Source organism: Cylas formicarius, unplaced genomic scaffold (genome assembly GCF_029955315.1).
Source record: "Cylas formicarius isolate icCylForm1 unplaced genomic scaffold, icCylForm1.1 PGA_scaffold_7__23_contigs__length_41026272, whole genome shotgun sequence".
Lineage (NCBI taxonomy): Eukaryota > Metazoa > Arthropoda > Insecta > Coleoptera > Brentidae > Cylas > Cylas formicarius.
This window is the reverse complement of record NW_026844352.1, coordinates 36,687,941-36,714,087: the sequence shown is the minus strand read 5'-3', so window position 1 is coordinate 36,714,087 and position 26,147 is coordinate 36,687,941. Positions and strand designations below refer to the sequence as shown.

The following is a 26,147-nucleotide window of genomic DNA, read 5'->3' as shown; positions in this document are numbered from 1 at the left end:
TTCCACTGTGTTTAGTTCAAAAGTTGAAATTAAAAAAGATACAGTGTGTTCAAGTTTAAATCCTTTTTATATTTGTCAAATAGTAATAAATAAAACGCTAGAATAAGTTTTCAAAAACGTTTTTATACTCTTTTATAATCATATGCGCAGTGCGCTGTAGCTCGTATAGGTAAAAGGCGAAAAAACGGTCAGACTGTGGTTACTATTAATTTTATTTGGGACAATTAACAAAAAAATATTTCGACAACCAAAAAAACGAAACAATGAGGCATGAGTTGCACACAGTGTAGTTACAAAACTTACATGGGCCGTAAAATAAATCTCAAACCACTTGGCATCAATAAACAACCCTTAAATATTGTGCAAAAACTGACTTCTTTCTTCTGATACCTGTGCTGCACTTGGCGGCTTGTTTATCAATTCCAATGGCGAAATTACTTTTGAAATGTCGCGCGTAGTTCTAACGAAACACTAAAGTATAAAAGTACAGAAGATACAAAACTCATCAATCAATATGAATTTTACGATACTATTGTATTAACCCTGCTATATAGTATAGTAGATTTTTAAAGCTTCTATAATATCTGCTAAACATTTATTATATACAACATCGACTGATTTACGGTGGATACAGTGTGGTATGGCAACCAAAGGGAACGAAAATTATGCAGTCCACTCTTTTTCTACATTGATCCCTAAAGTGGATTAGGTACTTTCTTGAGCAAATATTACGGACGAAAAATAAACTGCTGAAGAGGTTTGCATATTTTGTTAGTGTGCGAAGCGTATTATACTCGGATACTGTACATGTGATGTATTTAAGTTATTGATGTTCACAGAGGCAGTGTTTAAATGTCGAAAACCGGGGTGTCATCTTCGATACCCAGTCGAATTAAAAATCAGCCCGAACAATAAACTTTCCAAGCGCGTGTACTAACAAGCATTATAAATTTTCTTAAAACGATTTTGTTTTATTAGATTTTTCGATTTATCTCCACGTTATACGCTAACATAAGCCTAAATTTTGTTTGGCAATCTCAATGATCAAATAGAATTTCAAATCGCAGCTTACAGCTCATATTTGACACCTAAACACTTAATTTAACACTGTCGAGTAGATAAATTCATTTCTCAATCACGAACAAAGCGTATACTTAGAAGTAAATAATTTCTTTTTTTTTTAGGCTTTTGTTCTGAAACATTTACACTACACCGATTTCATCGAGAATCAAATTTCAGATACTACCGAACACTATTTTCAAAACTATAGAGAATGTGTTACTTGCTCCCGTTCGAGTTCCTAATAAGTTGGCAACTGATTTTGAAGACTGAAACGATTTCGTTCATTGAGCGAGATTTTTTTTTTTTTTGAATTACAAGTGCCATTCGCTCCGAGTGGCTTTTGACAGTGTCAAAACACCGGTAAGTTGTTTCATTTTTATTTTATTTTATTTAAATATAAAAATAAAAAAAAAACTCAAAAGTACCAAACTGAAATTACCGCGGATCATAAAAGAAACGGTTTCTGGTCAAATGTAATATTTTACCGCAGATCGATCGGTTGAAGAATGAAAAATTTTTACCCCCAATCTTCCGAAATCTTTCCTTATTGGTTATTGACACTTGAGCAAGTCATTAATCAATCCATGTTTCATTTTTTTAACCTACATGGCGGTGTAGAAGATTGTCATGTCATGCCTAAATGAAAATATCAAATATAGTAGAGACACTTATCGCCTTTCAGGACGAGACAACAACTAAAAACATACTCTTTATTTTTCGTCATCGTCATTTTGTCAATAATGCACAATATCATAAAAAAAGATATAAAGCTTACCTAATAAAAACCCTTTTTTGACGCCGCTTGCTATAAGTTGCTTTATAGTCTAAAATAATGTTTATAGTTCTCTTGACAGAGTCATTGGTTTTGTAGGTTTGACTCAATTTCAGTGTCCACTTGCTGCTAACATACCTTGTTTCAAATTCTTTAACAAATCTGTTATCAAAGACAATAAACAATGCGCAGAATAGACAAACGAACAGAATAATTACTCTAACTTTGCCTAAAAAAGAGAGATAAAACTTGCCGATGTAGTGCCGGCTTTGGTTAGTTTGGTCAAGATTAGTGGGATGCTTTAGTCCTTCCACAGTAATGATGTCCTCAAAAAATGTCAACATAAAAAATTGGTGAGTGTGGATCAGTTTGTATCTAAATACGAATTTGTGGAACGTCATGGATTTTCAGTTGAATCAGCTTCCTGATTATTTATCTATTCTGCAGGTTTCATTACCAAGCCGCGAATTTGAAACTAACAACTGACAACGTTCTTAGGTATACGACTCAATATAGCAAGAGGCCCATTGGAACGAAGACGACGTCACAAAATATAAAATGTCCTGATGTTCGCGAAAAGTACCATGATGACGTTTACATCCCGATTACGTGGCAAAATCGGAAGAAACACTCACTTTGGTCGGCGTCTTCTTCGTAGTGCCGGAGACCTCGGGTTCTGCAGCGATCGACAGCGTCAGCGGTTTCATTTTCAGGGGATGTCCATTCAGTCTGACGTCAGCGACTCTGGTCGAGTCTTGCTTGAAGTCGCGACTATGCGAAGATACCGATCCGGGGCTGATGGCTGGCTTGTGACTCTCGCGGCTTTGGCCTTTGCCCTTCACTTGATCCCGCAGGGCCATTTGGTAAGCGAGCTCGAACGCCTGACCGAGGGTGAGAATAACGTCGGTCGCGTGGTCCTGCAACCAACGAGCCGCCAGTAAGTCAACAAAATCCAAAGACAGGAGGGACGCGTGACATGTGATGTTGTGCAGAAACAACAGTTTAAATGATTAATATTAAGGGATAGTAGAGAGCAGAGAGACAGTTTAATTTCTTTACACCTCATCGTGAGTTAACCCTTACTGGTGACGAAGCCTCGAACACGTGGCAGTAGAACAAGTCGTTGTCCTTGGTGATGTAGGCGAAGTAAGAGTGTCTCTCGTCGTCCTGACAAGCGCAGTTGATATTTACGATTTCGTGTTCACAAATCGTGGCCTGAAAAAAATTTGTAGGGGTATAAAAATACGACATTGCCCAGATAAAGCCAGGAAACGCACCTGGGTCGAAGGATTGACAAATTTCACTCCCTTGTAGGATATCGACAGCGTTATTTCCTCTAGCGGTTTATCTTTAGACCGCAACACTTTGTTGATCGATTTTTTGGTCGAATCGGTCCCCTTGAAATCTTTAATGGTCGTCGAACCCCAATACTGGATGGAAACAATCGCTTATGGCTTTTTCATACAGAGCGTGAACGAGTGCGTAAAAAATTAAGTGCCAATTAATAACAATTTGGAAATTACAAACTAAAAAAAAGTGAAGAGAATGATGAGAAAACAAAACAAACAACGCGTTTGTGGGCAGTTTTTTTTTTAACATACCTAGTGGGTAGTTAGAATTAGGTATATAAAATTAACCAAAAAAATTTAGATTATTTTTCTTTTAATTAACCAAAAATTGTTTTCGATAGTGAAGCTTTTAAATTTAAATTGCGATTTAGATTTCACATTTAAATTCGTTGAATTTATTAAAATTAAAATAAACTCCTTACGTTGACCAAATACTTGACGAACCCGGTGATCAATAAAATAGGCTGGTGCCTCCATTGCGATTTTATAGAATTGCTGCCACCCACGCATATTTCCGAACATTTCTTTTCTGTCTCCGGTTTGTTAATGTTTACAGGGGGTTGAGGGGCCGGCCGCGACTTTTTGTGCCTGTGCCGAATCGTCCCCGTGTTGCTGTTTACCGACCCGTTGGACCGAGACGACGGCGACGGCATGTCGTTGGTCATTTGGTTAATCGATTTCTAGAAGGCGAATTACGAATCGTAGCGCGAACATAATGGAACATTCGTTTATCGTTTGATTCGAATTATACCGTTGACCTGTTGACGTAAAATGTCCCAAACTTGGCAGCGCACTATTGGATAAATTTGAAAAATTTCGGCTTTAATAAAAAAATCTTAACAATTCTTTAGTGCTTTTAATAAATATTTATAAATGACAATTTATAAAAATAAAGATACGGACATAGTTTTAGGACAATGTCTTTTATTTCCTTTTGAAAAAAATCCCATAACTGTTAATAAAATTTATATTTCTCTATATAAAGCGATACGAAATAAAGTAAATAATAATATTTAATAAAAAGTAATTGAAAATTATTTCTACACAATAAATACCTAAACGATCAGATATATCCATAGCTTCTTAATTTCGAAAAATTTGGGGCCAAGGGAGAATAAACGTAATAAATTGTCACAAAAAACATAATTGTTCATTTAATAGGCCAGGCATCAGACACACACGTCCTAATTTCTTTTAAAATAATTTATTCTATTTGTCTATAATATTTTCGTAAACAAAACGGCGACCTAAAAATTTTCTATTTCAACCAAAATCTTTTAAATTTATACCAATGTGATGTGATGATTTCGGACATATCTCTTAGTCTTTTAGAGTAATAAAGAAATACGTTACAGATATTTGCAAGCCGACTCTGCAACCATGTTATTCCCGTTTAAAGATCAATGGTAAAATTTGAACCTTACTATACCAATAGATTTAGATCGGAACTAAAGTCTTCCAATTTCGGGCCGGCAGTCACCGTCTCGCCGGCACTGACGCTAGCCAGAATCCGTTTCCGGTGTCCGATTTTGTCAATGTCCAAAACTGCGGACAATTCCACGTCCCAAATCCTCTTTATCCTCTCCATGTCGTGGTACAAATGTTTGTCGAACGTTTCGTAATAATGATCGAGGTTGATTTTTTTCAACCACAGTTTTACAGAGTTCTGTTCGTTGTTGTTATTGCAATTGGTCGGTAGAGGTTCGTGAACTTTCAACGGCAGGTGTTTGATCGCATTTATGATAATTTCACGATCTGATTGACTCGACACACCCATGTCTGTTAGGTCGGTTTCTTCCAAAACGCCGTTCTGAAAGAGCGAACGCTACTGGTTTCTGGCGTCGACAATTTTTAATATAAAATTGCGCCCGAAGTCTGTTGGTCGCTTTAGTTTCAATTAACTCAAAATTATTAGAAAATTCTAAAAATCGATCAAAATTTTATCTTAAGTTTACATTTTAAACTGTCGACGGCATATTTTTGTGCATTTTGGGTACGTACAATTTTTTTTTTTTTCGAAAAACTTCCAATCTTATTTTCAATTTTTCGGGCACCTACATTTTCATTTAAAAAAACAAATGCAATGCTATTTTAGTTAATTTACTTTAATTAATTGCTTCGAATGTAATTTTTCTCAATTCACCTCCATATTTTTCCATAAAAATGGCGTGCAATTACTTAAATTGATTAAATACATTCTTCATACTTTAAAACCAATAAAATATTTTAAATTAATTATTTTAATTTAATTAAGTTATTGATTTAACTTAATTAATTAATTTTTTATCATTTCATTGGTCAAAGGAATTTCTTAAATAGATATTTAAATTATAAAAAATAAATTTTTGAATTTAAGTGTTCCACACTCAAAAATATTCGACTTTATTGGTAGGCGGTTTAGAAGACCATCTATTATATTTCGGCAAGGTTTCATTAACATAATTGTATATATTATCCAATACTATACGCAATGCTATTCTTCTTAACAGTTTAAAGCAAACCTTAAAACGAGACCTTTGAAATAACCTTAACACAGCATCTCAAGGAAATTAGATGCAAACAAAAAACTAACAATGCAAATCGCAAAATAATCTGCATATTGAACAAAATTACTCAATTACATTTTTAATTTTTTTTAAAGAAACTTCCACAGGCTATTGTAATACTACTTGCAAATCTGAATCTGAACTCGATTAAGTTCTGAAGAAGCCAGCAGGACTATTGGCAAAACGTCAGCGAGTTCGCTATATATTTATTATTAAAATTCTCACCAACAATTTTATTTGTTGTTTTTACCCTTTAACCTCGAATTCAAATTTATCTAAAAACTGGTTGAAGTTTTATCAAAATTGAATCCATAATGAGTTTCGCCACACTGTATTCGATACAAAACATCGACTTACCAAAAACCCGATGTCGTCGAATCCCGCAGAAGTGAACAGGCCCGCGTATTCACCCATTCCCAAACCCTGCAACCATTTCTCCACGCTGACCGCCCCCCCGACTCGATTCAAGCTGTTTTGCGAACAGCTGATAGTCATCAGCCTATTCTGGAACTCTTTTTCCAACTCGGCGACGAACACAGATTCTCTGACAATGCCAGTGCCGAACGAGGCCATTATTTCTTGTATCTTCGCCCATTCTTCTTGCTCGTCAAATGGACTGAGAGCCGAAACCCTATCCCTGTTTTCCTTATTGTCTGACTCTTTCTCAGAACTCGACGACACCTCGTTATCGCTCTTCGAGGCGTCGCTGTTTCCGTGTTCGTACACGCGTTTTAGTTTTTTTAAAGTTTTCGGACGCACCGCCGGAATATTCATGTTCAAATTTTCAAGGACCCCCGAAGAAGAACCTTTGATCAGTCCTGGAAGCACACCAACCGAAGAATGGGTTTCAAGGGCATTCGAGTTCGAGCAACGAGCAAGCAACAAACCCGTAAAAGACTGATTCCTTACAAAACAAGGGAATGTTACAAGGGGGAATGTGCAAGAGCTAACTCCGCCGCTAGAACTACGAATTGAAAATCGAGGGATTAAATGGACAGCTATGGTGGGTTAAAACAACCCAGAAAACCAAATTATAAGAAAATAGCAGAAGAAAGACACCGTAAATAGTGTGCGCAATGTAGAGGTGCGGTAGAGGTAATAGAGGTGATTTAAAAAAGATATAAATTACCAACTCTCCAACCAACTAAGAGGAGACCTAAGTTTACCTGGCAAAAAGGAACTGACAATGTTGTTGGTTTATTGTTGTCTAATTTGGTTGCAAAAGTTAACTAGATCTCAATTATTAACGTTTCCTCAGCAGAGCAAACTATATATTTTTTGTTTGCTTTAAAAAGCATTAATTAAAAAATATATTCTTAGAATATAAAATTGTAGAATATTACTTTTTTTATGAAAATAGTATTTGAAATAATTTTTTATTATGTTATGTAACGAAGAGTCGATGGAGGGTAATTGTCCTGTTTACACTGTACACTAATATCGCATACAAACCTGAAAACGGAGTATCCGAATGGCACTCCTCTAGAATATTATCGACGCTTCGGTCGGAAAGGGAAATGCTGCTTGAAAAACTACCACTGGACTCGAAATCTCCCACCAACAAATATTCCTCTTCCGTTTCCGTTTCCATATCTCTGGACCTTCTTTTATACTCCTGGTGGGCGGCAGCATTTTGAACGGTGATATATGTTATACAAGGTATCCGTGAAGGATCTGTACAGAATCCTCCCATATAATCCATAGAAAATAGATTATGTTGGTTATTTTAGTGAATTTTCTTCATTATTTTTTTATAGAAATCTGAGTTTATAAGAACTAACCAAAATTGACTGCTTGCCAAAAGAATACAATAAAAACGATTTAATTCAACTTAATTTATTTTCGTTGCGAGAATATGTGGTAGACTTCTATACAGAACTTTCGAATAACACCCAGTATATAGACAATAGCGAACTTGAACAAAATTTTCATTTAAAATATATTGCTTATAAAAGTAAGTTTATACTATTAAAAGAACCAGAGTTCACAAAAAAATAATTTCGTAGTTCTATACAGCAAATATAAACAACTAAAAATTATAAAATTTAAATCCTCTTTGAAACGCGCTATCATTGGCTGTGACCGGTCGTGACGTCAATTCGCTCGTTAGACTGCGGACCAGCCGGACGGTAGAATAAAGAACGACAACGCGTTCGTCTTGGTGGTTTTAATTTTAATTTTAGTCTTGATCCTGTCGACTGCTTTTGTTATCTTGTGTTTAGTATCAAAAAAGTTTTGAAAATGACCGAAGCCGATTTTTTAAAAGGTCAATCTGATAATTTACCTTTAGTGGGTTTATGGTGACACATCTTACATATGGTGTTACTAAAGCTTAAAGGTATGTTCATAGAAAATTTAGCCACTAGTTTTAAACGAATATAATATAATCAAATATATAATAAAACTTAAAGTTTTCTAATTTTGAAAATTCAAATGGAATATCAAATAAAAAGTAAATTATTCAACAGAAAAAAACAAAAAGGATTTTTTTTGCACTAGTGGAAACTTAAATACTGATTTTAAAGTATAATGGCGTTGATAAGTTGATTGATAAGTTAAAGTGTTCTTTATTTTATACAAACCAGGAAGCCATTCCTCTGAAGATTGCAATAGGGTGGGTGCAAATTCGAAGAGTTTGCACGGTTCAGGCTACGTAAAGTAACACTTCAACGTGACGTTAACAAAAAACGGCGGCTTTTACTTTGTGGTACACAAATAAAAAGTTTATCTGGTGTTTTTGTGTTGCTTCCATTATTATCATGTAGACCACACTAAGCACAAATACAAACTGGCGTACATTAATTACAAACAAACTTTTACACGAGCCAAAAATCAACGTAAATAATAAATCTACATAACCTGAGAATAACACGATAACATGTCGCCGTATCGATCGAAAACAGCGGTGTGACGTCACGATCATTCCCGCACGTTTAGTGTCCAACTTGAATTCTTTATTGCAACTTAAATATTGGGTTTTGAGTTTTGATATTTGGTATGCGTTATTTCTATACATAAACAAACGTATTAAAGAAATTTAAAAAAATGATCAAGTTCTCTATTTCGCGAATAATTAAAAGTAGAGTAAATACATGCGCGCTTCAACTACTCCCACTCCCCGTGCCCGACGCATGTAAGTCGTCGGGTAGAGAACAACAAACAAAACAAATCGAACTCGGTTGTTCTAGGCAACTTTTTGGTTAACAAGAAGTTGCTTAACAAACATTTCAATCGAATATTTTTTTTATAAGATGAAACAAAACATACGGTTTAAAACTTTCCTTAGCCGCCAAATACATTTTGCAAAAAAGTAAGGGGTGAAAAGCATCGAAAAAAAAAACAAAAACCATACTAAAATATCTATTACGCAACAATACATAAAATACTAAAACAATAACAAAAGAAAATATAATAATATGTACAAATATCGATGTCGTCGCGGACACTTAAAAACTATTGTACCGCCTAACGATTAAAAAAAAAGTTTAGTAAAATGAAAACGACTAATACTGACGTGTTACGCTATTTAATGCACGCGAAAAGTGTATACGTAATTAAAAAAAAATCTAATTTTCGGCGGAAATCAATTCGAGATGCTCACCTGACTAAGCGGACGAATTTTCTCGTAGATAATACTTTCCGCTTGTATCGCGGACGGTGGCGGGTGCTCGGGAGTGGGGGGCTGATTGTAATGAGTCGGGGACAGGGGGTAACGGTCTGAGACGCCGTTTTTCTCACCCCCTTTCGTCTTCTTCTTGCCATCGCCACTGTCGCTGTTATCGGTGACCATTATAAACGCGCTAGACACGAACGTGGTCTCGGGTGCGGACGAACTAGCTGCCTCCTCGTCACCTTTCCGTTTGAAGTTACACTCCTCGTACACGTCGTTGTTCCTCCTCAACTTCCTCCGCGGATTTTGCTGTTTCACAATCATATTCTCGTACAGGGAAGTGATGGCGACCGGCTCCTTGCCCTTGCGGCTATCCAAGTCTTCGCTTTTGCCTCTCTGCAACTCGCTTCGTGGTCTTTCGGGGAGATCATCGTCCAGCGCGATATTGAAGACGTTCATTTCGACGTATTGATCGACGCTGCGACCGTAAGATAGACGCTCTCGTCGACTTTCCTTTTCGAAATCGGTCAGATTGCTTTGACTCCTGGTGCCGCTATGCGCGAGGAAGAGGTACTCGTATGCGCTGTTGCTCACTCCGTCCACCGAAGCGGACATCGGCTGGGGGTGTGTCGGAGATATCGTCACGGTACGTCTCGGGGGCTTTTTGGGGGGCGTCGGCTAAATAGGAAGGAAGAAGAATCAGGTACCAGCTCCTGATAACTTGGAAATAACGAAGTATTGAGCATAGAATGGAAGATTTTGCACGTGGATATTGTCTGTTAAGATGAAGATAAGGTGCCTAACTTGAGTGGCGAGGGAGGACCTAAGTGCAGGTCTATACATTTTGGCCGACCTCGTCTACCCAGGCGACAAATTTTCAAACGGAACGGGTCATACCGATACTTTGCTGCTTGACCCAGGACTGTGGGCGCCCCTGGGGTTGTTCATGGGTATATAAAGTGGTATCCCGCCACTGTCAGGTCTGCGCGGATACCCGCAGCTCGAAGTGGTCGAGGAAACGCTAATCTGGTCGGACTCCCGACTCGTGCACAGATAGTTGAGGTCCTCGGAATGGCCGCTGGACCCCATGAAGCGTTTCGGCGCGCACGGTATATGGTACAAGCTGTTGTCCGATTCCCTGGAAGAATCGGAACCGTTTAAACTGTCGCCGTTCCCGCGGGAACGGTCCTCGTTCGATGGGTCGTCAACGAAACTGAAAACGATCCCGTCCAGAGGCGAGAGACTAGTGTCAGAGAATTTTGTGTTGTTGTTAGAGCTTCGGACGCTGCTATAGGCGGAACATGATCGTCTAAAACATGCGATGTAATATGCGTTATAGAAGAAGAAAGCAATGCGAACAGAAAGGGGAAACGATAGCAGTTCGTCTAAGAATGTTTTCATCGTTTTGATTGTTAAAAAATACGCTTTTAAAACCCAAGACATAAATAAATGTTCCTGGAAAGATATTCATAGCAGATCAGGCCGACTTAATATAGGCCGAAATGTCAACTAAGACAACATTAAACATATCACTGCGGTAGCAAATTATTTATGTCAGGTTTCCTTTCATGCGATCGTTCTAAATCAACTGTAAACGGCTGACCCACATTATCCGATTTGAAAAATCTGGTAAAAGCTGCGCGAAAATGTGGATAACAAAAGTGTGTTATAACTTGTGCAACTAACCGGTCACAGTTTTTTGTGTCAATGAAATTTATATTTATTTATTTATATTGTGCATTACGTCGCTATCGCGTCTTTCTGAGAACTAAATGGAGTGGATATTTTTATTGGGATTCCCCGAATCGTTAAGTATCATATTCAGGTATTCCTTGATGACGGCACTAGGTATAAACGCATAAAAAATTATTATAAAATAGATATTGTTATTAAATAATGATAGATAACACTCTACAATTGTAATTTAAAACATTTTGATCGTATTTAACTAGTCAATTAAGAAGTGGCCATTTGAACAGCCCCTATACTAGTTCCATATAAAGCTGTTTCAATGACATAAGAAGCTGGAAAGAAAGAACCAACCACTTTTTCTTGTAGTTCTCACCAACTCTCAAATCAGAGTAAGTCATCCGGTTGGACCACTCATCAAATCCGAGAAAAAATTCTTAGCATTCTTAGCCAAAGTGATCGCGTGATCAAATTTAAACCGGAATTATGGTAACTAAGGGGTAAGTTTTAAAATTAGTCTTGTCAGCAGAACACGAACCATGCATAAGAATACTGAACATTAACGACAAACGGTGTCTAAGTAGTAGTTCGTTTTGCTACTCTCGATCACCAAAATAGGTCATTATTATGTGATACACTATAAATATGTCAAAAAATGGTGTGAAGAAAAGTCGGGAAAAATGTCGAAAAACTAATAACTTCTAAATTAATAATTAACAAAAGGAATTCCGGGTTAAATCCGAACTACTTCGTAGATATAAAAAATAAATTAACGGACAAATGGCTATGCTTACATGTTCGCATTGGTCATGTCAACATATGCGTCTTCGTAGGGGGTATGCCTAAAATTGCCGTGGACGCTAAACCAACAAAAAAAGACATGCAAAAAAAAACAAATTTAAATAATACATAATAATGAAGTAAAAAAAAAAGAAAAACAGCGAAAAATCTTTCCCGGAAAACCAGGACTATCAACTTTTTCATTAATTTCATTAATTAACAATTACTATCAACCACACCAAACTTACACAGACATTTCGGATACACCGGACACCCGACGATCCTCGAAACCTTCGGGAGGACAGGGATGCCTCTGGCACTCCCACCTTTGAGGAGAAGTACCCGGCGATGAATCCGTACCCACTGATGACCTGGTGTTCTTCGACGACGGCCTCACGTTCTCGTATGGGCTGCCCAGGTCCGAATGAGTATTTGGCACAGGAGGAAACGGATTACTCACGCTCTCTCCGTCGCTGTCCACTAAAGGCAGACCTCGTTTGTGTCCTTTAATTGGGAATCGAGCTTATTTTAATTTCGAACAGGAAATAAACGAAGTTATTACCGAACCGACCTACTGTTAGCGGCAGACCAGTTTGACGAACAGCCGATGCCTACTCTAAAGAATCAAATAGAAAGCCGTGCGAAATGAACGAAAAAAGTGTCCCAAAAAGTAAACGTGTTGTCACGCCCGAGACCATTTGAGACGTTACAGAGGAAACATATTGGTGACATCAAAATCAAAATATACGTAAGTAACGAAAATGCGGACCAACGTGCTCCTTCTTCCCCCAACTTATCCTAAGCGACCTAAGTGCTTATCTTCCATGATCCTAGATAAGTTCAATTTTTCCTTCGAGCAATGAAGTGCGTCAAAAATGATACAACCAATCCAATCAAAGAAATTGATGTTGTTCAGTCCGAATGATGAATGTAAGGATGTAGTTGTAGTAGCGAATTTTGAATGGTTTTTCTAAATAAAAATTGAACCTAACATTATTCTTATTATTCCTTATTATTCATTATTATTCCTAGTTCCACAATACGTGTATGCTCCATCTTAAAGAAAAAAAAACAACCAGCCTTCGATTTCGGTAAGAACTTCGTTAGAACACACCAATCACAAAACGAGACATACGCTTAAGTATGTTCATAATCTCTTGCGACGCCTGCGCAGTGTTGAACTGACTCAACAAATCCATAACGGTGTAATTATTCGAGTCGCGGATTGCGGTGTTGACGCCGTGCTCGAGTAGCGTCCGTACCACTTCGACTTTGCCGCACAACGCGGCCTCGTGGAGTGCGGTACCGGACTTCGTTCGCATGTTAACGTTAAAACCCGCTCGGAGAAGTACTTCCACTACGGCCCTGGAATTGGTGATTAGATACGCTCATTCACTAGCCTTTAGCTCAGTGGGAAAAATCGGACAAAATTTTTTTTTTCACAGATGTAACAGTACCGTTAGAGGATCTAACTGCTATGCCCAAGATCATTTGTACAGTGGTTACTAATAAATAATTTTGGTTTGCCAGTTTTCATTAAAAAAAATCAATCAAGTATTGATTAAAGATTAAATTAGCACCATCCGGATTAAAATAGCGTTTGAAATCTTTTTTTTTCCAATGACTTTCAATTTATTCAAAAAAGTTCGCTCGTTTTATAGGTCAAAAAAACAGATTTTTCAAAAAATATATGTTTATTATTATTAATCGTTAACACCATTAACGTTATTATTATTATTTTCCCAAGAAGTCTAAATTTACTCAAACCTGTGCAATTATTTCTAAAGTCTTCTCTTTGTACTGCTAAAAATTCTGTATAAAATACTGTATATTTATGAAATAACCGAAGAAGTTACATAAGTTGGTAGTCCCTGAATTATGATAGGGTAACAGAGACGAATTCGCAATGACCTGTATTACAAAATTCAAATAAACATCTCTCTAAATTTGTATTAACCTGCATAAAATGTTTGCTTTAATCCATACTGCAAACTTCAATTGTCGTCAGTAATAAGTCAGTAATTTATTCTGATAAAAATGTCGTCGAAACGAAGACGTCAACAATAACTTTAACACTAAATGTCTTATCACATTCTCCAGGTGTCCCGTCTTGTGCCAATCCTGTCTGTCAACATTATTACTCTCTTATAATCCTGAACCGACTATACCACAATAACGGTTGCTATAACGAAAACTTCGTTCTCGAACGGGCGGTAGAATTTAATAGTGAAATTTTCCGTTTTGAATCGCAAAAGTTCGACTGCATATCAAAGCTGCGTTTTATTGATATGGACCGTGCGGTGGTACGAGGGGCGGGCTGGGGGGCGAAACTCAACCCCGCCGTAATGCAATATGTATGGGTTATCATGCGCGAATGAACCGGATTGCATGCAGATGCCATCAGATGGCGAATATAACATGTTCCTGTTTAACATGTAATAATTATTAACGCGTCTATTATAATCTGGAATGCGACATTTCGTTTCGTAAGCGATAAATCTCGTTCCCTTCTCCGTGTATGGCGCGCATTAGTCGGATTTATTTGACGGCACCGTACGCGCTACCGATTCGCGCTGTAAGATTTTTTTTACGTTACCTTAATTAGGTTGAAACTAGTGCGTCCCTCAGTATGGTTCAAGTCACACAGAGACACACCATTTTACCAAATTTTACCTCTGACCACTGACCACTGACCACTGACAATTTTTATTCTTGGTCCAGATCGGAAATATCAATGTCGCTCTCAGAATTTTCTCCAGAATTTAATAATCATCGACGTCGCCGTCGTCTTGGAGATTATCAGCGGACCACATCTTGTTTTCGTTTTTTTTTATGACATGTTGAACATAATTTCTCCTATTTTATTCAGTAACATGTTCTAATTAACGAACGAACATGTGCATTGAAATCGGAGTTATTTATTGCTTGATTCCATACCATCTCGATAGGGTTAAACTCACAGTAATACTGTGGTAAACATATATCCCATATTTCGCAGCCATTTCTTCAATTTTACATTTGTCATACTCATTCCTGCGTGCGTGCACTCCGATTTGAAGCAGAAATCGTCAAATAATTTTTCGAACAACCAATATTGATTTTCGGCGTTATCCATAACAACATATTTTGTCGATTGTTAGGTAAATTGGAAACCATTGCTCAGTGTTCATTCCGTCATGATAATCACAATCGCGTTTCTTTGTTAAGAAATCCTTTGAAACAGTGTCTCTGTGTTCTGTTATGACAGTGTCACACCAAGTATAATTAATCTAAATATTACAATTTTGTTGGCGATATTTCTTCATCGACCTTAAATACCTGTGTCACCTATTAATAATGTCTGTTCGCTCTAAAATTATACTTTCGAGACCTCGATTGCGAATCGGTTCAAAACCTATGTTTTTCATTAATCTCTCTGACGTGCTTAAACAAAAACTTGACAAATCCTTATCCCCTTCAGTAATTTTCTAACGTGTAATTAAATTTGGCGGAATGTTTGCAAAAAAAAAATCGTTAAGAACAATTTGTCTGGGTGAACTTTTAAAAACTTTTTTTAGGATAAACAAACACCACTCAGTTTTGAAGCGCCACCCACAGCTGCACTTAAACTCAACTTTTCATCATGCACCAAACACCAAATGATAAATAATGTAAACATAACCTTTTATAATTGCATGCAGAAATAATAAATAAGGATAAGGATAAAGGATATATTTTATCTACATTATACATGAAGGAAATATTTTGTATTCTACCGAACGAAGATATTGTCTGCTATGCGGATGATGCGGCATTGATTATCGTTGAAAACACTTGGAAAGAAACTTTTGCAAGGGCTGAAGAATTATTGAGTCTGATAAAAAAAATGGCTAGATTATAGCCTATTACTTAATTTGAACAAAATCCAATTCATTACTTATTCTATGAGGACAGCTAGTGCTCCAAACTTGAAAAGAATAAAAATTCATAATTTTGACTGTTCAAGCTATGACACTAATTGTAAGTGCGATCTTTACGTAAATTCCCCTAAAATGTTATTAAAACAGTCAAACAGACGCGCCCTGTATAATTGACGAAACCTGAAACTCTATCGATATAGGCTATTATCTTCATTCGGGTTTAAAGGCCGTCGTCGATTGGAATTACTTCCTAACGTTTCGCTAGCACGAGTGGCGAGCTTCTTCAGAGGTCCTTCCATCTCCGATGTTGGACGTAAACAGGAGTCTACGTCCAACATCGGAGATGGAAGGACCTCTGAAGAAGCTCGCCACTCGTGCTAGCGAAACGTTAGGAAGTAATTCCAATCGACGACGGTCTTTAAACCCGAATGAAGATAATAGCTTATCAACGGGCCGCGAAAGCCTTAACCAATTTATCTATCGATATAGTTTACGATACTGTTCAAATTAAATTATCGCATCTTTGGCCGTTTTTCATTTATTCCCAATAATTTACCCACAAAAACATTTTTTTTTGTTTTTGTTATGTTTATGATATGATATGACTTTTTTCAATGGAGTAAGTGGTTTTCAAGAAAATACTTGTTTCCTGAAATCATACAGTACGTGGTACAATCGCGTCTAGATTGAGGGCGAGAAATGGTGATTTTCATTTGGATTTTTCCAAATATATACGAAAACAGTAAATACAAAACTTGTAGCTTTCGATGTGCCCTATAACAATGTTTAAACCAATTGACCATATTTTTGTCTATAATTGAAAAACCCTGTATATAATGGAAAAAATGCCCGAAATGAAGGTTATGGTCCCGGATCTCCTGCATTTCCTGGTTCATAAATTTTGCCGGCCGGGTTAATAGTTTTGTAGAAAAATATTTTTTTTTGCTGAAGTCAAAATATACCCAAAAAAATTTTCAACAATTTCAAAAAAAAGACTTTGCGACATTTGAGATGAAACAGAGGAAATGCGGGTGTAGACTTCTACCCGTCTGCCAAATATGAAGTCGATAGCTGAAAATTTAAGACACATGTTAATTTCAGAATATAGCACTTAATATCTTGAACACCCTGTACAACAGGTGCAAACCTTAAATACAAAAGTTTTTGCTATTTATGCGGGCAATGTCGCCATGTAAAACGGACTGACATCCGAAGCACAGTCTTTCAGTTCTAGCCAATTTTTAATAATAGGGGGACCCATTTTTCAGTTTTTTTGAAATTGCGGCTCACCCTGTACATTTTTGAAAAATTTTCGGGTATAAAATTTTATGGAGGCGAATCTTATGCGTCTTCATATTCAATGTTTTCAAATGTTTTTTGTTTGGACCCCTGCAAACACTATTTTTATTTATTTTTTTAATACTTCGCGACCCCCAACCCCCGCAATTTCAATAGGTTCCGTTAGGAGACCAAACGTTATTCGCCTGCCAAATTTGAAGTCGATAGCTTCAAATTTCGGACACTTATCATGTTTCATAGCAACGTCCAAAAAAACAGTAGAAAAGCAAAAAAAAACGATGCACACCGAAGCTTGAACGCAGCCATTTTTAGATGTCTTTTGCATCCCGTGGACGGTTGAAAAGAAGCAAAATTTGAAACGTGTATCTCAAACGGTTCGGCAATTATCGTCGAAAAACCCTGAAACAGAGAACGGAGAACGGGCAGGCAAAAAAATCTTTTTTTTTCAACGCTGATCATTTCTGCACCAATGGCGGTCCTCTAAGACCTATCGTTACCGAGATCTCGAGTTTAGTGAGGAGCGCGATACCGATAACATCATATTATCAGCAAATTTGAAACTATTTGCTTAAATAAAAATGAACCTTTGAATGTTTGGGCTGTAGATTAAAAGATTTCCCTCCCTTCCAATTCGATAAAATTCAATAAAATTGATGCGGCCGGGCGGCCTTTTTTTTGCTCGCCATCTCCGACCGCCCCGATACGGCGACCGCCGCCGCGCCGCGACGCCTCGCTTATACACAGACTTCCCGGAAATTTTCCAATTTGCCGGTGCCTCGCACTCCAAACGAGCATCGTCAATTATTGCACACAGCGTCGCCGGTTGATGCAGAATAAACAACACATGCACCGCGGATAATGACACAGATATCTACAAATCCGTGTGTTTATATATATACATACACGGCGCGCATACTATATATACGTGCGCCCCGGTAATAAGCATCGATGTGTAAAGAAACCATTCTACCGGATACGGTTCGAAATCGGGTGGCGCATTGATATATTTCACAGGTATATGCAGCAAACAAGCTGTTGCACGGAAACACCCCGCCGTGCCGCCCCCAGTGGCTTTGTGAGAACCCCCCCCTCGGCCAACAGTAAAGGGGGGACGGTATTACTGCCCCGCTAAGCGAACGAGCCCCTAATACGATCCTCCGTATGCTCATTTTGCCGTTTCGGTAGGGGGGGAGAGTCTGTGGGCCAATCAATTAATGGTCATTTGCGTCGTTAATTGGCTCGCGTTTCACGCCACCTTATCATTATTAGGTTGCCGACCCGAATGCGCTGATAACGCGTTATTTTATTATCGAAAGGGGCGCCAGCGGGAGGGGAGCGGTCGAAATTATATTTCGCATCAAAAACTCTTTGTCTGGCCTTTCGATGCTAATTAATTATACCGTTAATCTGGACGTTGTCGGCCCGGCACTTGTTACGGCTCGGTTCCACTCTTATCGGTCCCAGGGCAGCAAATTTTCCAAATTTGTCTTTCCAAATAGCATTTTTCTAGTATTATTTGTAACGGGTTCAATTTGTCATTGGCTACTTCGACTTATGTTTCTCACATGTAGGTGTTAATAACGCTCGGAGACTTACCTATCGAATGTTTTATTCTCACAATTACACACTGTCTTAATCATCAAAACTACTGGTATTGCTAATTATTCTTCACTACTTCATTCTGTTCGAACACAGTGTAATTGCTTAATTGCTTGGTGTGGTTTGCCTGCCCTAAAATAAATATAAATAAGTGTAAGCCCTTGCATTTTTGCTGCAATTTAGGATGTTGCTGCGGAATGCGGTTATTATATCTTATTTCCGAACTAACGGCAATTCCTATTCTTGTCCCTTGTTTTCATTTATTTACACTTGTTGCTTTTTGGAGAGGTTATATTTCAATCCTCTGTCAACGCGAATGTAGTACAGTTAAGCACTCGACCTTTGGCCCACGTTCGTCTTCGATTTCCTAAGATGTTACTCTGGAATCTCGTTCAAGTGTGTGTAATAATTGGTTATTATTGATAATAGCGGGTAGTAGTTAGGTAATATTTGGTCTCCGTGCGTTGATGAAGTCCTGTCATTATTGGCCCATTGACCCTAGTGATGTCGCAACCTAACATCGTGTCCATCGGTCTTTTTTTTGGAACTTTGTGAAACTTCATCGGTCTTTCTTTTCTTTGGCTTTACGATTTCCGTCGGTGCAAGTGGTTGCAAGATTTCAATCCGAATAAGTTTGTGGCATCTCGTAGTTTTCGAGGATTAAACCGGATTGAAATCGTATAGAAGTTGCGGATCGTCGTTTTGTTGGTAGTATTTTGCTTGGACGTCCCCAACATTAAAGCTAACCAACCTAGCACCTGGCACTCTTCAGCGCCACCCACGATCATCAGGCGGTTTTTGTTTTGGTTTTTCTTTTGGTACCGGTTTTTGATTGTTGGTCTGGTTTGGGTTTCCCATGTGGTACCGGGTTCCCTAGTTCCGGTTCATTTGGATTTGGTGCCACTTTCCCTTCGTGGACGGCACGTGTTTTGAATGCTGCAACCCAAGAATTACCGAGTCTTCAAGTTAACTCGGTTCCGGACGTTGCGGTGCATATTTCCTCGTCCAAGAGTGATAAGCATTCGTGCCTATCCCACTGACTGGTGAATCCGTAGGCAGTATACAGAACAGCTGCCCTAGAGCTTGCCCCACTCGTTCGTTGCTGGTAACTGGAGGGTCACAGATAAGCTATTTATTTTTGGAGCTCCTGGTCTAATGTAATTTGCTTATATTCTGTGATTGAGAATCTGGCCCAGTAGCCAATATATGGAGATTTAAACTGACGTGCCTGTCCTATTTATTTATTATTTATTTGCCTAGAGCTTTGTTAACTTTGTGAGTTTGTTTGGTGGCTAGTGAGCAAGGACACTAGTCACTATCACTAAATTATAGTATAGGTTGGGGGTACTGTCCTAGCTGGCGCCCCGGTTTCCAACCTTTTATTTATTTATTTTCTATGCCCCGCCCATATTTTGAGAAACTGAGCTGCTTGGGCCCTATACCTACTGCTTTCATTCGGTAGCAAAGTGAGCAAAGTATAGTAGGATTGCTTTGGTCTCCCCTCCACCTTAAGAGGAAAAGAGACGCATATTATTAAAAGTGTAAAACATCGCATCCTAAAAACGCTCCAATACGGACGACGTCACGGTGTAAGATTCCGGATATCCAGATTACTTGGCATTGTTATTCTCTCAGAGTTAATGAAAATTTAAACCAATTGGCCATATTTTTCACAAATTTTGATTTACGGCTAATAATTTTATTGCAAAAAGAACAATTTTCATAGTCTTTTAGATTTTTGTCTATAATTGAAAAACCCTGTATATAATGGAAAAAATGTCCGAAATAAAGGTTATAGTCCCGGATCTCCTGCATTTCCCGGTTCATAAATTTGGCCGACCGGGTTAATAGTTTTGTAGAAAATTATTTTTTTCTACTGAAGTCAAAATATACCAAAAAAAAAATTTTCAACAATTCAAAAATATACTTTGCGAGATTTGAGTACGTCCTTTTTCAACAGATGAAATGCGGGTGTGGACTTCTACCCGTCTGCCAAATATGAAGTCGATAGTTTCAAATTTCGGACACTTATCATGTTTCATAGCAACGTCGAAAAAAACAGTGGAAAATAAAAAAAAAGGTGCATGCCGAACATCGAACGCAGCCATTTTTAGATGTCTTTTGGACGGTTAAAAAGGAGCAAAATTTGAAACGTGTATCTCAAACCGTTCGGAAATTATCGTCGAAAAAACCTGGAACAGAGAACGGAGAACGGACAGGCAAAAAAATCTTTTTTTTCAACGCTGATCATTTCTGCACCAAAGGAGCGCTTATCTACGCGCATTAAATTACTTCAGTTGGTTCTTTGCAAAAGTACGAACGTCAAAGATCTTAATTAAATACTTCTTCAATATAATTGTTGTTTTTGTAGATCATGTTCGATTAGGGAGTTTTCTACCATGGGGCGATGAAGCTGAGTTTTTAGTTAATGATATTGAAGGGAGAATAACAATAAAATATGCAAAAGGCTTCATTACGACAAACCAGGTTTGGCGAAAATTTTTGGTTTGTAGTTCTCAAAATGTAATAAAATCGTTGCCTAATAAGTCTCAAGGATCCGAGGAGTCCCCTGTCGAAAATTGGTCATAGTCAAATCCCGCTCTCTTAACACATAAAACGCATAAAAATCCCAATCTGTTTGTCTTATGGTTGTTTTCATGTTTACCGAGTTTCAAAAATTTCTGCGTTTTTTGTATGAGATGAAATGATCTGAAAACCAGTGACAAAGGAAAACATTTTTCCAGTATTTTTCAATGTCGGCGTTCCAATAAAAACGCATTCCCATGAAATAAAATTGTTACGGATTTTTTGAGGCCCATCGTATTGCCGCCGACCTTTATTTCAAATTCCTCTCAGAGCAGAAAACGACTTACTTGTGGCCGTTTCGGCTCGCCAAATGCAAAGGGGTGTGGGGGAATATAGTGTCCGGCGTCGTCCTTTTCAGACACTGAATCAGCATCGGATCCGTCCTGACCAGCAGCTCGACGGTCTCCAGCCTGAAACGACCGAGTTCCGATTAATTATAGATCAAAAGTAACTGACGCTGAGCCGTTTTACCTTCCGTATTGCGACGCCAATTCCAAAGCAGTCTCGCCCCGACAGTTCCGGATGCCCGGATCGCAAGCGTGCTCCAAGAGGACGCTGACCACCGCCGTGTGGCCATATTGTGCGGCGCAATGAAGTGCAGTCTCGTCGTCCTTTGTCTAAGTAAATATACCGTGCCGTATTTTCTTACTAACTATGTATTTATTATCTATTATATATTATTATCTAGACTATACTATAGATACTATACTAATTGGTTAAACTTTAGAAGAACCGTTTAACATAAAGAAGAGATTGAGTCATATCACAGAAGCCCAATTAATGATTATTGCACATGACAAGGAATACCTGAAATACATGAATGGGAAACTAATAGTAAGTAGCATTGGAGAAATTGGGACTACAAGTTAACATGTCCGAGATCAAATATTATGTTGGAGGACAAAGAGATATTGAATGACCAACAAAGAAAACAGGCATATGGGAGTAAAGATTGCTAGCAAGGGAAGGTGTGAAAAGGAATGCATTAAAAAAACAGAAAAAAATTATTTGCGCCCTGTGGGGAAAAATATTAAAAGATACGAAAAACACTCAATAAAGTTTGGCTATGTACCGAACATTACTGAAAGTGCAAATGGACTATTTTAGAAGGTCACCAGGAATAACACGGTTAGGCGATATTGCAAATATGGAACAAGAAAAAGAATACAGCTGGGAAAATGCGATAAGATCAGCTTAGGTGGTTTAGCCGCTTAGAACGAATGCCGAAGCAAGAGAGTTTTATACAATGGAAAGAGACCGCAACAATTTAGACCACTGGAGAATATGAATATATCAATAAAGAAAACAAAGATAAAAAAGAATAAAATACAGCATCGCAAATAAAAAACAACAGGTACGTACACAGGCCATATGAATGACAGAGAAATATTCAATGTCCATTCCATTATTATGCAGAAAATTTTTACAATTGAGTAATTGTAAACTAACCAAGCGAGTGGTCACGTCGACGGACCCGGCTCAATGGTACGGGATTAAAGTGTCTAATTAATTTTCTGGTACGGGCGCACGTAGATAATACGTTCCGGGTATATACATTTGTTAATGGGCCGTGTTACCGTACGTTTGACTTCAAATGGCCAATCGAAGTAAATTGGTATTGTGGGGGTCCTTTTGTCCAAATTAATCATTATCGGGCCGACAATGGCTTTGAGACGACGAAGGACTTTGGGGACGTTAAGCGCGCGTGGTGGAGAATTTCGGAGTAATGTTGTCGGATAATGTCCAATTGGATTGCATAGGGGGGTCGTGTTTATAGTCGGACGCCAAGAGCACGGTCCCCTAGTCCAAATCGGGTGGTTATTTATTTGAATTAATATAAAAATCATACGAAAGATGAGGACGGTCAATAATACCACTCCACTTCCTTATTATTGCCCCTATTATTGGAGATACCAAAATGCTGTTTACACATTACTTTTTTGAGACGTTACAAATTGGTATAATCAGATTTTGAATATCCCTTTTAATTTCTGAGCTATAATGGGCAAATTGAAAAATTGGCAACTTGTTAACGGAAATAAAATGACGTTCTTCAAATTTCATTTCAAAATTTTGTTTTTTAAGATAAAGGTCAGAATTTTAAATACGCATTTAATATGTTTGTGCCTAATTTATATTCGCTTTTCTTTCCGATATTCTAATTCGGAAAAATATTATCTTTTAGATTTCTAGTAGAACGTTTTTTTTTTAAATAATTTGTGTTTTCTGATATCCGTGAAACAATATGTAAATGTAAACTTACCACGGTCATACTGGAAACCTAAATTCATGTTCTGAAGTTACATTTATAGTTATAAGTTAAAGTCAAGTAGTACAAAGTTGCGTAGGTCACTATAAAACAACTTAAACTAAAAAATGGGGACATTTTGTGGAAACATTTTAATATAAACTATAGTAAATAATATTTTTTTCTACTCCCTTCTCTAGAAAACCCAATTATTTGATATCCCAGGCCTGCGGGCCACTTCGGATATTTCCGGGACATTGAATTTTGACTTTTGTCAATTCTGATTTATTTGGGTTGTTTTGCAAAAATGTACCCAAAAACTAAAGACCGTAGAAAAAGTCACTTTTTCAAGTGGCAAATAAAATAAATCCGAACGTTTATTATTGTGAAAGTAACCCTGGAGTAAAAAGAGTAAAAAAATGACCAATTCGGAATAACTGCCAAACTAACCAAACGATCTGGCCCATGTACCCGAACGAGAGACGATAGAAAAGCGCTGGCTGCAAATAGAAAAATCCTGGAAACTGGAAACCGAAAGGCAACTAGGTTCGTTGTAAAAGGGGACATATAAACGTTAGAAAGGGCCTTTTGAAAATCAAAAAATATCAGCTACACCGCAATCGTAACGTTACGATGGAACTTCAAAGTTGCCGTTACAAGTTTGCCGCGGTTCCTTTTGAAATTCTATAATCCGAATTTGATATTCAAAGTTTTCGCACGCTGGAGGACCGAACGGTAAGTAGTGCCGTTTCCTGTTTGTTCCCTTCGGGAAAGTTTTATATAATGCAAACTTGCGGGACCTTTTCCGCGCTACCTTGCATCCGTCAGGTTGTTAAGTAATTGGCAGAGTTCGAATTAGATCCGAACTTCATCTCGCAAGAGCATTTTTAAAGAGACAAGGCAACGAGCAAAGTTCGTGAGTGATAAGTATTTCAGAAAAGACGGTTGGTTGAGTGTTCATTCGAAAATTTCCTCAAACTACAAATTAAATGAATGATATATTTGTAACGCTTATGCAAAGATGGATGATAACAGGGTAGCCCACAATTTTTTTAAAACTTTTTCCTGACAACTACAAAATTTGATGCCAAGATAGATGTTCGTTAATAATTTAATTTTTTGAGACAATTCCCTGTGCTTTATTTCAATATTATCGTCGAAATAAAATTTATCTATATTGTATCCAAGCAATTTTTCCAAGTATCCCAAGTATCATTTTTTGTGTTCTTCTTTGATTTCCGGGCTACTACCATTATTTTAAAACGCTAGAACTGATAACATTTCATATTTGAATTTCCCTGAAAAAAATTCTGTAAAGCCAAAACTTTCACAAATAAAAAATTTTTTAGGACCCACCATCTTCATTCATTCATTCATCATTCTTTATGAAAAAGAACTAAATATTGTGCAAAAAATAATATTTGCCCATATACTGCTAGACCAGCAATAACGTAACTCAAGTGTAAGTAACAAAATTAATTTACAATCTACAATTTTCTATACAAAATATTAAAAAGTAGCTGCTTGGCGTAATGGTAAAATATCCAAAAAATAATAAAAAATTGCAATCCGCTAGACGAAAGGATTAGGAACCTTTGCAAGTATTTGCTTGGTTCATAAACCTATAGGTTCTCCAACATATAATATTTCAAAGTGGTTGGTTGCAGAACTTGGAAATTTAAAACATCAAAAAGAAAGTTTTTCTGTAAAAAACTCGCAAGAGTTTATTGGTAAAATCAAAGACGTAATGCTAAATGAACATGAACTTTTAGTATCTTTTGATGTTTCCTCATTATTTCCAAGCGTTCCTATACCAGAAACTTTGGAATACCTCAGGAAATTACTCGAACATAATAACTACAGTAAAGATATAATTGAAGAGCTAATCACTCTGATGAAGCTTTGCATGAGTCAAAATATTTTTCATATAATAACAACTATTATGAACAAGAAAATGGCTCGGCCATTGGAAATTGTTTATCTCTTTTCCTGGCTGAACTTTTCATGCATCAGTTTGAACACAACGCTAAAGAAAATTTCGAGTACTTTCCTAGGATATGGTATAGATACGTCGACGATGTTTTCGCGGTTTTTGATACAACTTGCATGGATTTAAATGACTTTGTTTCAAATTTGAATAATTACTTCCCACCTATTAAATTCACATATGAAATAGACAGTACATTTATAGGAAAGACACTAGTACTTTAAGATACATAACCAATGATTCTAACCATGCTTTTTCAACATAAAATGGCAAGTTTTAATTTTCTAGTCCATAGACTTGTCACATTTCCTTTAAATCAAGAAAGGTTTGAGGTGGAAAGAAGCCTTATAAAAAAGGTGGCTAGAATCAATGGCTATGAAGATAGTTTTATCGATAAGTTAATTAGGAAATTTAGATTTAAAAACAAACTTCAAAAATCAACGACTTATCAAGCTGATAAGGAAAATTTAAAAGTAGTCTCAATTCCCTTCTCTCCCCAACATACAAGTGGAGTTGATAGAGTTTTCAAGTGTAGCCGAACATATGTTCAACAATAATCATAAGGTAGATATAAGTAATTTAAAATTAGTTAAACGGGTAAATAATAGTTGAAAATTAGATGCCTACGAAAGCTTAGAAATTGTTAAGAGAGAGAATAAGGCACTGAACAAGGACAGAGGTCCAATCCCATTTAGCCCATTATACGCGCTGATTGGTTGCG

The 26,147-nt window shown here is 37.4% G+C and overlaps 1 protein-coding gene across 6 annotated transcripts in view; it reads right to left on the bottom strand.

The window, feature by feature from the left end:
* Window positions 1-200: 200 nt before the first annotated feature.
* LOC132705693 (ankyrin repeat and sterile alpha motif domain-containing protein 1B-like) overlaps window positions 201-26,147 on the bottom strand; it is a 29,528-nt gene continuing 3,581 nt past the window's right edge. For 3 of the 6 annotated variants that reach the window (XM_060676469.1, XM_060676468.1, XM_060676470.1), the window contains 14 exons: window positions 21,663-21,808; window positions 21,479-21,601; window positions 12,944-13,173; window positions 12,057-12,312; window positions 11,823-11,888; window positions 10,237-10,648; window positions 9,331-10,017; window positions 7,182-7,344; window positions 6,087-6,547; window positions 4,613-4,993; window positions 3,606-3,863; window positions 3,112-3,264; window positions 2,918-3,049; window positions 201-2,751 (listed from right to left, as the gene is read on the bottom strand). In XM_060676469.1, the coding sequence (XP_060532452.1) occupies window positions 2,440-2,751; window positions 2,918-3,049; window positions 3,112-3,264; window positions 3,606-3,863; window positions 4,613-4,993; window positions 6,087-6,547; window positions 7,182-7,344; window positions 9,331-10,017; window positions 10,237-10,648; window positions 11,823-11,888; window positions 12,057-12,312; window positions 12,944-13,173; window positions 21,479-21,601; window positions 21,663-21,808 (3,780 nt within the window). In that variant the 3' untranslated portion in view covers window positions 201-2,439. The remainder of the gene's footprint in view (window positions 2,752-2,917; window positions 3,050-3,111; window positions 3,265-3,605; window positions 3,864-4,612; window positions 4,994-6,086; window positions 6,548-7,181; window positions 7,345-9,330; window positions 10,018-10,236; window positions 10,649-11,822; window positions 11,889-12,056; window positions 12,313-12,943; window positions 13,174-21,478; window positions 21,602-21,662; window positions 21,809-26,147) is intronic. The other 3 variants (XM_060676472.1, XM_060676471.1, XM_060676473.1) reach the window with 3 other exon arrangements.